General features: G+C 46.2%; 1 protein-coding gene and 1 long non-coding RNA gene across 2 annotated transcripts; both read left to right on the top strand.

Annotated features, from left to right (window-relative positions):
- Window positions 1-2,102: 2,102 nt before the first annotated feature.
- Window positions 2,103-7,173, top strand: LOC147956785 (uncharacterized). Its single transcript, XM_087531451.1, has 5 exons — window positions 2,103-2,701; window positions 2,996-4,774; window positions 5,874-6,055; window positions 6,144-6,494; window positions 6,944-7,173. Exons 1-5 carry the CDS (start codon window positions 2,103-2,105, stop codon window positions 7,171-7,173), a joined length of 3,141 nt encoding a protein of 1,046 aa, XP_087387577.1.
- Window positions 7,174-14,573: 7,400 nt separating this feature from the next.
- Window positions 14,574-17,826, top strand: LOC147956786 (uncharacterized). The gene is made up of 4 exons (XR_015610001.1): window positions 14,574-15,000; window positions 15,504-15,580; window positions 15,704-15,784; window positions 16,739-17,826. It is a non-coding gene; the product is annotated as an uncharacterized LOC147956786 (long non-coding RNA).

Raw genomic sequence — 17,826 nt, forward strand, 5'->3', positions numbered from 1 at the left:
AAACCATGCGTTCTTGCCTCCTGCCGCAGGGTTTGAGATCGTCTTCACAAATGTCGACCATCTCGGATAGATGCCATCTGCTAGGTAGTACTCCTTGTTGTATTGGTGCCCATTGATCTTGAAGTTCACCGGAGGAGAATGGCCCTCAACGAGCTTGGCAAAAACAGGAGAGCACTGCAGCACATTGATGTCATTGTGAGTTCCTGGCATACCAAAGAAGGAGTGCCAAATCCAGAGGTCCTGTGTGGCTACCGCCTCAAGCACCATACTGCAACCGCCTTTGGCGCCTTTGTACATCCCCTACCAACCAAATGGGCAATTCTTCCATTTCCAATGCATGCAGTCGATGCTTCCAAGCATCCCAAGAAATCCTCTTGCTGCATTCTGGGCTAGGATCCGAGCAGTGTCTTCCGCATTGGGTGTTCTCAAGTATTGTGGCCCAAACACTGCCACCACTGCCCGACAGAACTTGTAGAAACACTCTATGCTGGTGGACTCGGCCATGCGCCCATAGTCGTCGAGTGAATCACTGGGAGCTCCATATGCAAGCATCCTCATCGCTGTCGTGCACTTTTGGATGGAGGTGAATCCAAGAGCGCCAGTGCAATCCATCTTACACTTGAAGTAGTTGTCGAACTCCCGGATGGAATTCACAATCCTGAGGAAGAGCTTTCGGCTCATCCGATAACGGCGCCAAAATGTTTTCTCGCCATGAAGTGGAGCATCGGCGAAGTAGTCGGAATAGAGCATGCAGTAGCCTTCGAGACGATGCCGGTTCTTTGCTTTCACCCGCCCCGGCGCCGAGCCACCTCGTCGCGGCTTTTCATTGCTCGCCAGCAGCTGGGCGAGAGCGGCGAGCACCATAAGATGCTCTTCTTCCTGGACGTCGGCCGCGGCTTCCTCCTCCAGCAGCGCGGCGAGCTTTTTCTCGTCATCCGAGTCCATCGCCGAGTCAGGCAAAACGCCGAACACTTTGCGCTCGATGGGCGTGTACCCGCCGCTAAACCACGCCTCCACGGCCGGAAACGGCGGCCGGAAACGCACAGCTGCTGTGGGAGGGGCTGCCGCGGCGAAGCGCTGCTATTTTCTGGCAAGGAATGGCTATCTAGCGGAGTAGGGCGGCGGCCGTCGCCGGGATATAGCTAGTGGTGGCCGAGGGCGCGGGGGGTGCGAGGCGAGTCGGGGGAAGAAAACCTTGACTTTTTCCCTATCGGTGTGGGCCAGGCATGCTTTTCCCTAGCGCTGGAGCCCCCAACTGCTCCCCAGCGTGCCGGGTTTGGCCTGTGACTGCCAGGCGGAAAAAAGGCCGAATCGGCGATTTTCGGCGTCCTGGGGGCGCGACTGGGCCGTTTTTTCGACGCCGGCGCCGAAAAAGTGGCCTGGGGGGCCTGTTGGGGCGCGGCTGGAGATGCCCTAACCCATCCCACTTTGTCATCAAGGGCGACGTACTTGTTTTCTGCCCTCTGAATCTGCTCCTCCACCGGACGAACATCAACCGAATCTAACAAATCTGCAAACGTCCCGCCTGGGTGGTCCTCTGTCACCTCCCGTAGCATGCCCGTATGGCTGCAAAAAAATTCTGGATCTGGCTGGAAATCCAAGCGCAGAATATCGTTCGAAGTCTCGGATCCAAAACCAAGCCCCACAAGCGTCGTCGTGCTGCCGGAAGAGCGTGCTAACCTTATCTCCGTCTGCGAGGAACCCATCGCCGCTCCTTCCTCTGTTCGTCGCCGGGGGCACCTACAGGAACGTACTGGGGACATGTGCTGCGGGAACGACGGTTCAGTTATGCGCATCCATAGAAGGACGGGGAGTTAATCCATCTCCCAGGCCGGGAACGGGCTTTTTTGTTTTTCCTCATCTGATTCATTGAATGTGGGCTGTGCTGATGGCACACGGCCGGACGTTGTATAACGCGCGTATTCATGCGATGTGTGAATTCACGCGGCGTGTATTGCAAAAGTGCTAATAAAAGTAGCAATCACAGCGCATTGCCGGACGACCGCGATAACGGCAGAGCGTAGCCGCATGTCCCAAAAATTCACGTCCCACTACCACTCACTACATAAACCAAAAGCTAGAAGTACAGACACGCACCTTCAATGGCTGCGGCAAGCATTTTCCTGGCCGTACTAGTACTATCTGCCATCTCCACTTCTTCTTCGAGGCCGACCAACGGCAATCGCAGCGACACTGGCATTCTCGTGGACAACTGGACCACCGCTACATCTTTCTGCCACTGGGTCGGCATCTCGTGCAGCCGGCGTAGACAGCGTGTCACCTCTCTGTCGTTGCCGGATGTGCCCCTCCATGGATTGCTTGCTCCTCAGCTTGGTAACCTCTCTTTCCTTTCCTTCCTCAACCTCACCAACACAAATCTTACGGGCACAATACCAGATGATTTTGGAAGACTGCATCGCATAAAATTCCTATATCTCGGTGATAATGGCCTGTCAGGTAGCATCCCTCCTACCATAGGAAACCTCACCATGCTTCGAAATCTTAGCCTCGAGTCGAACCATCTCTCTGGTCCACTCCCAGTAGAGCTGCAGAACCTGCAGAGTCTTGCATACATAAATCTCGAGAGGAATGATCTCAGTGACTCAATACCAACCAATCTATTCAACAATACTCCCATGTTAACTTATCTCAACTTGGGCAACAACAGCTTCTCAGGACTAGTGCCATATTCCGTTGGATCGTTGAGAATGCTTGAGTTTCTTAGCATGTAATTCAATCATCTCCACGGTCCACTGCCTCCAGGAATGTTTAAATCATCTAGACTACACCGTATCTGGCTGTGCTGCAATTACAACCTCACTGGTCCTATCCCCGGCAATGAAAGTTTTAGTCTCCCGATGCTACAAGAGATCGACATCGGACGGAACAGTTTCACCAGCCAGATTCCATCGAGTATTGCATCTTGTCAACACCTCGATACCCTTTCCTTGTTCACAAATTCGTTTCACGATGTTGTGCCTACATGGTTGGGCAGATTGACTCGTCTCAAAATCCTTACCTTGGGTGGGAATACCCTTTCTGGACCAATCCCTGTTGACATAAGCAACATCACAGGGCTAGAGGTATTGGACATATCATCCTGCAAGCTGACAGGGGTCATCCCATCAGAACTGGGACAATTGAGCAAGTTGTCATATTTGCATCTTGCACAAAATGAACTGATAGGACCTCTTCCTGCTTCTCTTGGTAACTTGTCAAGCTTAGGACTACTACTATTGGATTCGAACTTTCTATTTGGATCATTACAAGAAACAATTGGTAAAATAAACTCTCTAGCATTCCTAGGTATTGCAGATAATAACTTCCAGGGAGATTTGAACTTCCTGTCAACTCTTTCTAACTGCCAAAGGCTTTACATATCGAAAAACTATTTCACTGGGACTCTCCTCGCAAACCATGTAGGGAACATGTCCACTGAACTTCAAACATTCATTGCAGATGGAAACATGATATCAGGTGGGCTTCCAGCTACGTTGTCAAATCTCACTAGCCTCAACATCCTAGACCTTTCAGCTAACCAACTACATGGTACAATTCCAGAATCAGTCATGATGATGGAAAATCTACAACTCCTTAACATCTCCAGCAATCTTATGTTTGGCTCCATCCCAGGAAAAATTGTAATGCTAAAAAATCTTGATGAACTCTACCTCAACCACAACAAATTTTCTCGCTCCATACCAAATGGACTCGACAACCTCACCAAGTTAGAATACTTAGGATTATCTGGCAACCAGCTATCATCAATAATACCACCAAGCTTATTTCATATAACTAGCCTCATTACACTTGATCTATCTCGAAACTTCTTGAATGGTCCATTACCAGTTGATATCAGCTATTTGAAACAAATTAATAGCATAGATCTCTCTACCAACCACTTGCTTGGTAGCCTCCCAGATTCGATTGGACATCTCCTAATGATGTCCTACTTGAACCTATCACACAATTCGTTCTATGACTCAATTCCACACGCTTTTAGTAAGCTAGCTAACATGGAAATTTTAGACCTATCCCACAACAATTTCTCTGACACCATTCCAATGTACCTTGCCAATTTTACCTACCTCGCTATCTTGAACCTGTCTTTCAACAAGCTAGAAGGTGAAATACCTGAAGGAGGTATTTTTACAAACATCGACCTACAATCTTTAAAGGGGAACGTAGGGCTTTGTGGCGCTCCACATTTAGGATTTTCACCATGTCCAAGTAACTCTCAGCGAAGAGCCAACAGCGACATGCTAAAACTTTTGCTCCCTACTACCATCATAGCAATTGGAGTTGTAGCTTCCTGTGTATACATGATGATCAGAAAGAAAGTTAAGAAGACACTGTGCACAACAATTTCTGATGGTATGGAGAACATGATCGGCCATCAGTTAGTCTCCTACCATGATCTCGCTCGTGCCACCGATCATTTTAGCAACAACAACCTGTTGGGGTTTGGAAGCTTTGGAAAAGTTTTTAAGGGTCAGTTGAGAAATGGATTGGTGTTTGCAATAAAACTCCTAGACATGCAGCTGGAACAAGCTAGGCGAAGCTTCGAGGTCAAGTGTGGTGCATTGCGTATGGCAAGGCACCGCAACCTAATCAAGATACTGAACACATGTTCTAACCTAGACTTTAGAGCACTAGTCCTTCAGTACATGCCGAATGGCAACTTAGAGATGCTCCTACACGACTCTGAAGGCACAAGGCAGCTGGGGTTCCTTGAGAGGCTTGACATCATGCTCGACGTGTCAATGGCAATGGAGCATCTTTTTTCGACAAAGGGTGAATTTTATTGACTCAAAATGAAGCATCAAGAGAATACAAACATATTGAGCGCACACCCGGCCTCTGCATAACTAAGATGCACACAGCCAACACTAACACACGCACACAAAAAGCACGTCAGCAAATAGCAAAGCCATATAAGACCAAAGCTATGCGTAGGCGAGAAAAGAAAAAGATCAGATCCACATTCGGCAAACTACAATAATGACCATATCTGCACCAACTACCTCATGACACCACTTGGACGACGAGGTTCTTCAACAGTAACGCCTTCAGGAAGGGAGCGACTCAAGCCCCGTCGTCACCGGATCCAACCAGCTAAGGTCAAAATCTAGGTTTTCACCCTGAAGAAACAATCCGAGTATATCCGAGCAATACCTTCACCAAGGTAACGATGTATAAACATCGACATTGCCAGGTATAACCAACTTGGGGCAAACCTAGGCTTTCACTCCGGAGCTTGAGACTGTGTGCTTGAGTAGCACCACCATCGACATCATTCATGTCTTGTCGCCACCACTTTTCCGCGATCCCAGTAGCTATATGCGACGTGCATCCGCTGTTGCTGCACAACCATCCCTCTGCATCAAGCCATCATCCATATTTTGCATCTCGTCCCCGAAGTCAATCACCGGATCTAGAGGGAGAAACCGCCCAAGATCTTTCGATGGCCACCACATCGGGACCGCTGCCGCAGGCCGAACTTTCGAGGCCACGCATTTGGCCAAGCCGTCGGCGGCGCAAGGTCTGCCTTCCCGTGCCTAGCCGCCGCGCAACAATAGGACGCTGCAACGAGGTCAACCACCACGAGCACATAACCTCTGTGTTGCATCCAGGTTTTCATGGCAGCACCGCTATTGGATCTGAGTCCAGCGGCGCCGCCACCGACCACTTTTGGCCTGAGATCTGACCGCAACGACCGCCAGCGGGGGCAAGGAAAATCCACCGCGAGATGTCCGTGCCATGCCCAGATTGCCAGCCGGCCGATGCGATCGCTTGTGCTTGCCGTTGCTTGATGCGTATCGCTGATCTTTCATCGATGGCTTCACGTCCCTACAACGCCATGCATCGCACAGGGAACTACACCATGAGCACTATGAGGTGGTCTTGCACTGTGACTTGAAGCCTAGCAACGTGTTGTTCGATGAGGACATGACGGCTCACGTGGCAGACTTTGGCATTGCAAGGTTGTTACTAGGTGATGACAACTCTATGGTCTTGGTGAGCATGCCTGGAACAGTTGGGTATATGGCACCAGGTACTTACCTAGCACTTGAAATTCAATTTTCTCATTATAGTTGTTTTAGGTCTTTTGTCATTCTTTAATTCTCTATCTTCTTGGGCAGAATTTGCATACATTGGAAAAGCATCAAGGAAGACAGATGTGTTCAGCTTCGGGATCATGCTCCTTGAAGTCTTCACAGGAAAGAGACCCACATGTGCCATTTTTAATGGGGATCTAAGCCTTAGGCAGTGGGTTGTTGAGGCGTTTCCTGGAGATCTTGTCCATGTTACGGATAATCAGCTGCTCCAACACTCTTCTTCTGGCTGCAGCTTGGAAGAATTTCTGGTGTCAATATTCGAGGTAGGCTTGCTCTGCTCCTATGAGTCGCCTCATAAAAGGATGACCATGAGCGATGTGGTTGCGAGGTTGAAGAAGATAAAGAAGGAGTACATTAGCGCACGACAGTCATCAAGTACAGCCGAGTTGATTGATCAGCCTTCTTTATGCATGTAGTTGTTTTGCTTCTGCAGCAAGAAGTAAGACCAACATCTACTTACCTACTTGTATGCATTTTTTGGGCGTATGTGTAGACACTGTGAAATAACGTTTGCTGGTTTTCATGTCACGGAGAATGCTTATGTAAGTTAAGGGCGTATTTGTACTATGATCCTCCAGACAGTGAGTACGATGTTAAGGTTTTGCTCTCTTTTGAATGTTGGTGTGCAGCTTTGATTGTCTCCAGGCAGTGAGCAAGAATTTATTCTTTGCAATGATTTTTTTCTTCATGTTATACTGTATTTCTACAATATGAAATGAAAATTGACAAGTGATAACAAAATGCATCAAGTCGAGTTCAATACAATACATCCGCAAGTACGCAACTCTGTTTCAATTAAGTTTAGCTTGAATGCATCAATTCAGAATGCATCAATTCAGAAATTACTCTGTTCCTCGTCTTGGTAGCGCAGAGGAGGCAGGGGCCGGAAGCACGGCGGCCGGGGAGAGCACCTGACTATCGAGACCAATGGTTCAAGGGGAAACGGCGCGGCAGCGCTCCCGCGGAGCACCCCAGCGGGACGGGACGCGGCAGTGCTCAGGCGGCGGCCGGATGGATGCAGCAGTCGTCGTACTGGCTTCCCAAGGGCCTCTGATGGGCTGCTCTCTGGGCCCAAAATATGCCGCTCACTGCGGCAAGTAGTCACCCGATACACGAACATTCATTGAAAATTATGAAAAACAATTAATGAATAATTTTTACAAGTCCAAATAATTTAAAAATATGATTTTTTTTAGAATTGTAAACCACTTTGAAAATTCTTTTTTGGACATGTTAGAACATATTTTTAAAAATTACGATGAAATGGAAATTTCGATCTTTTTTTTGTAGGAACACCTTTTGAAAGTGTGAACATTTCAAAATATATTCGAACATCTTTTAAAAATTGTGAACAAATTTTGAAATTCCAAAAAATGAACAACTTATGAATAACACATTTTTAAAAATTTGAGGAGTTTCCAAAATTTTGGAGAATTTTGAAATTTCTGAATATTTAGAAACACAAGAAAATAAAAAAACAGTAGAAAAATGAACCCTCCTACTTGTGCTAAATGGGCTGGCCTGCTTACTCGTTTGCTCGTCGCTCTGCGATTATAATTGCCGGCACATAGGATTTTCTCTTGGTCATTGCCCTTGGTGCGCAATTCCGGCTGCGGGATTATGGAGACACCACTATTTTTGGGTCTGTAAAACTCTTCCATGTTGAAGCACATCTCTTCCTGCTATGGATGTCTACTTGTGGAGGCACATTGATTGGCATCCGTTTGTCCTCTGTGTGGGGCCTAGCTTCTCGGAATCAATCATTCTGCAGTTGAACTGTGTTTTCTCCGTCTACCTTTGCGTTTAAACCGTGTGTGGACCATGGTTTTAAATTTCAGTTCAAGAAATATTTTGGAGCTTACCGAAATGACTGAATTTCAGTGACTCCGGTTTGCATTTCAGCCAAAGGACCGAAAGATTCCCTTGAAATTTAGAAACAATATTTGAAAATTTTGAAAATATTTGGTACCTTGTGTGCAACTGAAATAACTAAACTATTTTGACCGAAACTTAAATATTTCAGTGCCTACTGAAATTATTGAAATTCAGTGAAATTCATGGAAATCTCATTGGAAATTAAAACTATGCTGTCGCCCGTAGACCGGTGCTTACGAACTCGCAATTCATGTGACTCCTGTCACATCATTTTTAATTTCTCTATCTACTATACTTTCGTAATTCAGATCGTAGATTTTTCTTGCAGTTGGCCAAAGAAGTCCTAATTAATTCATACCTTGGCCCACACAAACCTTCAAATTTAGAACTTAGTGAAACGTCGGTATCTTCAAGTTGGAAGCAACTATACAAAAAAGGATTCCTTACATATGGAAGACGGGTGTGATCATTTTGAGATGCATGGACCCGTTGGTTAGCACTAGCCCACATGCATCACAGTAAAGCCACAAATTGACATCAGAGGATCCTAGGCTCCTGCCACGTGCATACAAAGTTAAGATGGGCTAACCTTCCGTTGAGTACAAATTTATATGTGTATGCTGCATTATTGAGTAGGTGTGCACTAACGGAATGACCTACTATGCCGAGCCCCGTCGGCAAAGGGCTATGCCGAGCCGTCGGCATAGGGCCACCGGCATCAATTGCGTCGGCGTATCCCTGTCAAATCGTCTGCATAGAAAAGCCGTCGGCATAGAGACCTAAGCCGACAGTTTTCCGTAAGGCCGTCGATCGGCATAGCTTCACCGTTGGGAAAATAATGCGAGACGGCAGCTAACGGCACCGTCACCAAGTCCACCCAATCAGTAGGGGCCACGTGGCACAGCTATCCTGATGGCCAGACAGGACCTTCATACTGAGCAGACATTCAAAAAAGATTTCCTTCTCTTCTTTGGTAAGAGCGTAGCTGGCAGACCTTCATACTGCTTTAGAGGCATGTTGTCTTTTTCGTGCAAATGTTGCGGGTCCTCTCGTGCCTGCGGTGTATCTTTTGTCTTCCCATACACGTCCAAGAAGCCTAGCAGGTTCACGCAAAGGTTCTTCGTCACGTGCATCACGTCGATTGAAGAGTGGACCTCTAGGTCTTTCCAGTAGGGTAGGTCCCAAAACATAGATTTCTTCTTCCACATGGGTGCGCGTCCCCCAGCGTCATTCGGAACAGATAGTTCGCCGGGACCCTTTCCAAAGATTATGTGTAAATCATTGACCATAGTAAGTACGTGATCACCGGTATACATGGCGGGCTTTTTCCGGTGATCTACCTCGCCTTTGAAATGCTTGCCTTTGTTTCGACATTAATGGTTGATCGGAAGAAATCGATGATGCCCCAGGTACACATTCTTCTTGTATTTGTCCAGGTATATACTTTTGGTGTCAGCTAAACAGTGCGTGCATGCGTGGTATCCCTTGTTTGTCTGTCCTGAAAGGTTACTAAGAGCACACCAATCATTGATGGTTACAAACAGCAACGCATGCAGGTTAAATTCCTCCTGTTTTTGCTCATCCTACACACGTACACCGTTTCCATTCCACAGCTGTAAAAATTCTTCAACTAATGGCCTTAGGTACACATCAATGTCGTTGCCGGGTTGCTTAGGGCCTTGGATGAGAACTGGCATCATAATGAACTTCCGCTTCATGCACATCCAAGGAGGAAGGTTATACATACATAGAGTCATGGGCCAGGTGCTGTGATTGCTTCTCTGCTCCCCGAAATGATTAATGCCATCCGCGCTTAAACCAAACCATATGTTCCTTGGGTCACCTGCAAAGTCAGCCCGGTACTTTCTCTCGATTTTTCTCCATTGCGACTCGTCAGCGGGTGCTCTCAACTTCCCGTCTTTCTTACGGTTCTCTCTGTGCCATCGCATCAACTTGGCATGCTCTTTGTTTCTGAACAGAAGTTTAAACCGTGGTATTATAGGAGCATACCACATCACCTTGGCAGGAACCCTCTTCCTGGGGGGCTCGCCGTCAACATCACCAAGGTCATCTAGCCTGATCTTATACCGCAATGCACCGCATACCGGGCATGCGTTCAAATCCTCATACGCACTGCAGTAGAGAATGCAGTCATTAGGGCATGCATGTATCTTCTGCACCTCCAATCCTAGAGGGCATACGACCTTCTTTGTTGCGTACGTATTGTCGGGCAATTCGTTATCCTTCGGAAGCTTCTTCTTCAATATTTTCAGTGGCTTCTCAAATCCTTTGTCAGGCACATCATTCTCTGCCTTCCACTGCAGCAATTCCAGTACGGTACCGAGCTTTGTGTTGCCATCTTCGCAATTGGGGTACAACCCTTTTTTGTGATCCTCTAACATCCGATCAAACTTCAGCTTCTCCTTTTGACTTTCGCACTATCTCCTTGCATCAACAATGACCCGGCGGAGATCATCATCGGGCACATCGTCTAGTTCCTCTTAATCTTCAGCTTCCCCCGTTGCAGCATCACTGTATTCAGGGGGCACGTAGTTGCCATCGTCCTCTTCTTCTTCGTTGTCTTCCATCATAACCCCTATTTCTCCGTGCTTGGTCCAAACATTATAGTATGGCATGAAATCCTTATAAAGCAGGTGGGTGTGAAGGATTTTCCGGTCAGAGTAAGACTTAGTATTCCCACATATAGGGCATGGACAATACATAAAACCATTCTGCTTGTTTGCCTCAACCACTTCGAGAAAATTATGCACATCCTTAATGTACTTGAAGGTGTGTGTCGGTGTACAAAAGTCGCGCCTACATGGTGGCATGCAGATCTTTGTGAAGACCGAAGGCCTGCAAGACTAGACGAGAACCAGAAGACGAAGACCCCCGGCAAGACCCTTGCTGGGGACACCCATGAGACCCTGGCAAGACCCTTGCTGGGACCCCGGCAAGACCCTCACCGGGGACATCCGCAGGGCCGTGGCCAGGCCCACACCTACCAAGGTTTCGCTACCCGCGCTCGCTCCTACGTGGCAGCCTGCCTGCCAACTAGGCAAGCGCCTGCGTGGCAGCATGCAGCTTCTAGGCCAACTAGCCAAGCACCTGCGTGATGGCATGCAGATCTTCGTGAAGACTCTGCCACCGCACCAGCTTAGCAGCCAGCCAGCTAGCGTGGCACTGCATGCCTCGTCGGCTTGGACGCGCGTCGAAGCAAGGCGAGGCGGGGACGGACGGGACGAGCTTCCTTTCCGTCCCCGATAAAGCAAGAGGACACATCGGCAGCACATTAAATGCGTTTTGTCCTACGATGTCAGGAGATAAACTTATACACTGTAGATACTTTCCATCTCCTATGTGCCACTGTGGCAACCCCTTTGACGTATAAAAGGAGGCCCGAGGCGTACTGAGGAAGGATTTAGACTTTTTGGACTAGGCACGCACCACAGCTAGTTCAAGAGCTCAAGAACACCAAATATACACTAGATCAGGATTAGGGTATTACGCATCGTTTGCGGCCCAAACCTAGATAAAATTCCCCCGTGTTGATCTTCTAGACCCGCTCTTTGCACAGCCCCGCGCCCTGCCAACCGTTGTAGGGATTCCCTGTGATCCCATAGGTGTCGTTTCCCTGACATCTTTGGCGCGCCAGGTAGGGGTGCGCAAGCTGTGAAAAATCCGGTTTTGAAGCCAACGCACCGACTCCCTCATCGGGATGGCTCGAGAGAAGAAGGCGACGTTGATTAGCCACACTCCGGTACCGTCCGCAGCCGCGACAATCATCCACGTGGCGACGGAAAAGCTAAGTCACGCAAAACCTTGAGTAATTTCCTTTTTGTAGGGTTATTTTCCTCGAAGGATCTTGCTCCTTGTATGGAAAACCTGTATGCAATGGAACCCTTCCGCTATTGGCAACACCCTTGCTCTGTTTCGAGTCCGCTCTCCCAACTCACCACACATGTCACCTCGACAAACATTCATTCAACATGCATGAGAAAACATTTTCCATTATTATTATGCAACTTATATTCTAAATATTTTTCAACTACAAAATAATCAAATACAATATGCATTTTTTATTTTTATTTTTAGTTCTTATATTATTAATTCAACTAAGCATGTTTCATACAATCAAATCACTAAAATATATTGCAATCACTTCCCGCATCAACGCGCGACGTAGTTTCTAGTTATACATGTTGTTCTATAGAAAAACTAGATTATTTTAAAGCATCTCTCGCATTTTGTGAAATTTTAGCTCCTTAAATGACCCTGAAAACTTAACTCCTCAAAATTTGGTGAATTATAGCCTTTTGCACCTAGCCCTAGATTTTAACTCCTCAAGATAAAAACATTGCACAATGGTCATTTAAAATAGGTTGAGATAACTTTATGGTCATTTAAAATAGAAGTACTGAAGGTAAACCAACTGCCACTTAATTAACCAATATTTCAAACTAAAAAGAGCTAAATAGAAATCGACTCCTAATCCATGGCTCCTCTTAATGTCAAATGCACTTTTACTTATATAAAAAAAAGGATTTTACTTATCAGGACTTGAACATTGAAAAAGGAAAGTTTATTGGGCAGTAAAAGAGGTGTCTTCCGCAATATGTCTGTGATATTTTAGCTCATTGTGCTGCAAGTTTCGATTTGGGCATCCTCGCACTTTCAGTTTCTACGGTCGAGGACAAGAATGACTGCCTCAAATAAGTCGTTGCGTTTGGTCGCTAAATTCATGGTGCACAATGGGAGAATACCCAATTATTGTAGGACTTGTGGTGTGGAGATGTGCCCTTACACGCAAATTCCCTCTCTTGTTCACAATTGGATCTAACCAGGTAGCGTGGGGTGGCTGATCTTCGGATTAATAATAGGTGGGAGCCTAAATTTCAGCGTAGCCTTGGCCCGGATGAGTTGCTTGAATGGCAACATTTGCTTGAGGACATTACTCCTATCTTCCTTGCGGAGTGGCAAGATCAGGTGGCCTGGACATTAGAACCCTTTGGGAAATTCTTGACCGGCTCACTTTATAGGGCCATTTTTAAACAAACTCCCACGTGGGATATCATGGACATTTGGAAAGCTAGGGTGCCGGCTAAAATCAAAATCTTTATGTGGCAAGTCCACAATCGCATTACTAGTGCCGGCTAGATCTTAAGCGACATGGTCCAGGTTTATGGGATGTGTGTGTGGTGCTTGCAAGATGAGACTTGTGATCACATCTTATCTTGCTGCATTATTACAAATTTGCACAATGATTAGGAAGAGGGATTTTGGCTTGGCCTTAGCAGATGTTCTACCCTGCTGCTTCGGATGCTTATTTTTGTGTTCCGGCACAACGCCACTGGCTGGCCATGTTGGTTGTGTATCGCACTTGTTTTTGCACTGTCTGGTTATGTTGTTACATCTAAGGGCCTCATTTTAAGGCCAGCCAAGGGCCTCCGCTCTAAAAAAGTAGCGTTTGGTCTATGTTTTTATTTTATTTATCCCCAAGAATGAAGGGAAGACATGGTTTCTATTGGATCTAAGGCTTCTCAGCCCATGAAGTTAAAAAGGTTTTGAGATCATCAAGAGGAAAAAATGCACACACACCCTTCAAATGAATGAAACCAGAGTGCAGCCGCTACATCAGTTCGAAAACCTAAAGCACAATACGAATGTAAAAGCTAGATCACTCATTACATCCATGCTGATAGCACAACATAGAGAAAAATGCCCAGATATGAAAGGCTCCAACATCCCCTATCTTGTTCTCTTGGCACCCATCCAGGTAGTGCTCTCTAGGACTCCTGCATGGAGAGGAGTGGCCGCCATTTGTCTACTTAAAAGGTGATCCGCCTAGCGAATTCACCATCTCCAGTGGAGTGATGGGGCTGAGAGTCGTCACCTTTGGATTCCAGGGTTGCTTGGGACGTCGACGAGAGGTATTGCCGGTGCCAGGTTGACGCAGAGCGAACCATGGGCTTCGGGCCTGACCGACCAGAGCACCCCCCGTGTTGTGATCAATGCCCATCACCCTCTCAATAGGTGATGTCGTTGATATATATGGTTGGAGATCATCTAGGAGAGGGGATTTGCTTTTTCCAGGTGTTCCTCCTTGAGAAGTATTTGCCATTTCTTTAGGATTACCAGTATCACCCACCAAACCTGCTTAGGTCAAACCACAATGCATTGTTGAAAATATGAGTGTTTCTAGTTTTCCAAATGCCCCAGGAAGCACAAGCATAGGTAGAATTAAGCCCAACATGGTTGTTATTGGCAGGCCAATATCTAGAAATTGACAAGTAATTAGCACCTAATTCTATACCTACTATTAAAACAAGGTGATATTCTTGGTTTCGTCCCTATATTATATTATATTATATATATTATATATCTCTACTACTATTAAACAAGCAAACATATTCATCGTTAAGTACACCCAGCCTAAGCTACACATAACAACACGAACCAATATTAGCCTCACGATCAGGATCACTTAATTGATCTAAGCGTTAAGATTACGGTAACCTCAGCCAAAACTGCGCTTGGCAATTTCCCCAGGCGGACGAAAACTCTGCCCCGCAACTTTCTCCTCCGAAACTCACGTGCCTTTCTGGCTCTAGCGAACCCCTTCTCCACCCTCAGCCACAGCCAATCCCAGGATCCCCTTCTCCATCCGTAGCCGCCGCCGCCGCCGCTCCCGTGATACCCTTCTCCACTGCCGCCGCCGCTAGCTCCCTGCCAGTTCGAGATCCGCACGGGCCGCCACTCGCCCCCTGCCTCGCCGCCACACCCCTCAATTCATCTGCACCGCTATGCCTGCCCTGCAGGAGATCAACTGCTCCGACCTCTGCAAGGTGGCCACCGCCAGGGACGTGGATGGACGCGAAGCTGCCGCCCGCCGGCGAACGAGGACGCGCATGCAAGGCGCGCGCCGCGGAGCAGCGGTTTCCTCCCTGCCGTCGCCGAGCTCCCTGCTGCCGGCGACGCCCTCAGCCCTCTTGTCTCCTCCACACAGGTCTGCCCCCTGACATCTCTCTCCCTCTCAATCTCTTTTTTTCTGTTGTTCTTTTCTCAATCAGCTGCAGGTACTGATGCGTGTGTTGTTTTTCAAATCAACCCTGCTCTTCCTGGTTGGAACCATTGACACACAGTGCAGGCTCATGACACTCACGTTAAAACACCAAAAAATTGTGTAGAGATGTCTGCGGGGGATAACACAGATGTGTTTTTCGTTCATGTCAATCCATCCTATTATTTCATCCCTGTACGCATACTGCGGGGGAATCTCTTCTCTTTTTTTCTTCTGATTTTTGTGTAGTTGTGCAGCTAGCTTCAGCAGGTTTGTTAGGCTAATATAAAGTAGGGAGCTTTGCTACATAACAATACAAAGATGATACTGAAGGATGTTTTGCAACTAGCAAGATACTTTGTTTACAAGCTGGTTGTCAAGTTTCTTAAAAAGATACATGGTTGTTGTGTCCTATGAAACAATATAAGTCATGATATTTCCTTATGCAGTTTCTAGGTCACATGGATGCTGATAGCTCTAAGGTGTATGGTGTATTTGTTGCTGGGTATTGTTCCCTTTCGCCCTGGTATGCCAATGTTACTCCGAGTATATTGCTTCAGTTTTCATATTGAGATTGATAAATAATCTAGGCTCCGAAGTGCAGCTTGAGAAGTGGTATGCTTACTGTTGCCTTTCTTCCTGATACCAGGTTTATAGGGTGGAGGATTATGAATTGATGCATATATTGTCTCGAAAAGTAACTAGGCTCCGAAGTGCAGATTGAGAAGAGGTATGCTTACTGTTGTCTGTGTTACTCAATCTACTCAATCACCTTCATATGAACAAGTACATCGGAATTGTTCATCTCAGTGCATCCGAATTGTTTATTCGGTACTGGGCTTCTGCTGCTATTATTAAATCTTTAAGAAACATCCGTTCCTGGTTCACAGGTTTACAAGTCTGTTTCTTTAAATATGGAAATGATTTATTTGCAAACTTCAATGCAAAATGGTTAGTCAGTCTCGAACAACTGCATCTATATATAGTTTCCAGATATACTCTATTCATGCCACATCGGCACATCCAGATTACACTTATCTTCTCTTTTTCCTATCTTGCGAGTAGAGGTAACAACGAAGGTTTCACTCAAGGATCGAGCAAATGCAGTTCTAATGCTTGTGTCTTCTAATTCTAAGCATGAGGATTTTAACTGTCCATGCAATATTTCTCCTCTTAAATCTAAGAAACTACTATATAGAAGCACGAAAATTAGATTTACTGGATTTATTGGATTCTATCTGGTGCATAATTTATGCGATGCCGATCTATTATATTTAGGTGGGTGCACCATGTACCATATACACTATCTTTCAACTAGGTTAGAAGTTGGCATTTCTGTCATGCTAGCTTCAGAGAAGGATTGATCTGATTGTCCTTTGCTGTTCTGGACTTTAGTTTGTTGGTTGCTTTAGTTACGGTGGTGTTATTTGTAATAAGAATGACTCCAGCTACTTGTAACATCAGTGGAACGGTAGAATTCTAGGAGCAGCCATTAGTTTCAGTTTATTTTCTGTATAAGAAATACGATCAGACTATTATTAGTCAGCTTGTATTGTTTTATTGAATGCATATCAGTCGAAGACATACATTGTACGTACATGCAAGATTACTAAAATTGTGAATTTTATTGAATGCACTATTTTTGTGAGCGCACCAGTTGATTAATGCTTATACTTTGGTTTAGTATGACACAGAACAACCCTCATGTGGCAGCATCCTTTCGTGTCGCACAGTATTGAGTTCTGCCACCTCAGGTTAAGCCAAATGATGGTTTGGTCAGCCAGATCAGCATGAGAAATGCAACTACATGACTAAGTACTTTTTTGGAAGATGTTATATGTACGTACTTGAAAAGGATCAATTTTTCGTGGCTATCACACCGGAAAACCAATGAAGTTTGTCATGGTGGCATGATTGCCCCAACTAACTAGATGTTAGTATTATTTTAAGGATTGTGTTCCTCGGATTATTGAGTTATGCCAGTGCTTATGGTATTCGACACCAAGGCACCGCTATACGAATTTTAATCCTTTTAATGTGTAAAAAACTTTAGTTTGCTAAATGATATATTTTGGACTTTCGGTTAAGATGCTAGATGAGATTATATGTTAGAGAATAGAGATATTAGCTAATTATAACGATATCATTTATTATCTGTTGATGTTTATATACTGTAAATGGTGTTCTGGGCATCCCGAAGAAGCTTGTATTCTGACCATTGGCATTTTCATGGAACACCGCCGCAAGAACATGTAACAAGAGGTTATGCAGTCTAATGTCCAGAAGGCTCAAGATACAAGGCCAAGCTGGAAGCTTTATCTTCCCAAGGTGTGCTTACATGTATGAGTTTGTTTCTTTTTCTCCATGTTTACACCTCTCTTGCTCCAAGGCTGGTGATTCGATTCTAACAGCGGAGCTTGCTACAACCATCCAGGGGTCCAGGGCGATTACATGCCACTAGTAGAAAACAGGGCTTTGGTCCAGGCCGGGTCAGCCCATTAGTCCCGGTTTAGTCCAGAACCGGGACCAATGGGGGCATTGGTCCCGGTTCGTGAGCCCAGGGGGCTGGCCGGGCCACGTGGGCCATTGGTCCCGGTTCATCTGGACCTTTTGGTCCCGGTTGGTGGGATGAACCGAGACCAATGGGCCTCGCTCCTGGCCCACAACCATTGGTCCCGGTTCATGCCTCAAACCGGGACTAAAGATTAGACCTTTAGTCCCGGTTTGAGGCCTTTACCCATTTGCCACGAACCGGTACTAAAGGTCCCATTT

Source organism: Triticum urartu, chromosome 7A, assembly GCF_056163025.1.
Source record: "Triticum urartu cultivar PI428250 chromosome 7A, HENAU_Tu73, whole genome shotgun sequence".
Classification (NCBI taxonomy): domain Eukaryota; kingdom Viridiplantae; phylum Streptophyta; class Magnoliopsida; order Poales; family Poaceae; genus Triticum; species Triticum urartu.

Excerpts from the sequence above, each read along its gene's own strand:
- LOC147956785 (XM_087531451.1), top strand. The coding sequence starts at position 2,103 with ATGGCTGCGGCAAGCATTTTCCTGGCCGTACTAGTACTATCTGCCATC. Across the intron at positions 2,702-2,995 it reads GTGCCATATTCCGTTGGATC|ATTGACTCGTCTCAAAATCC; the intron begins GTTGAGAATGCT and ends ATGGTTGGGCAG. Across the intron at positions 6,056-6,143 it reads AGTTGGGTATATGGCACCAG|AATTTGCATACATTGGAAAA; the intron begins GTACTTACCTAG and ends CTTCTTGGGCAG.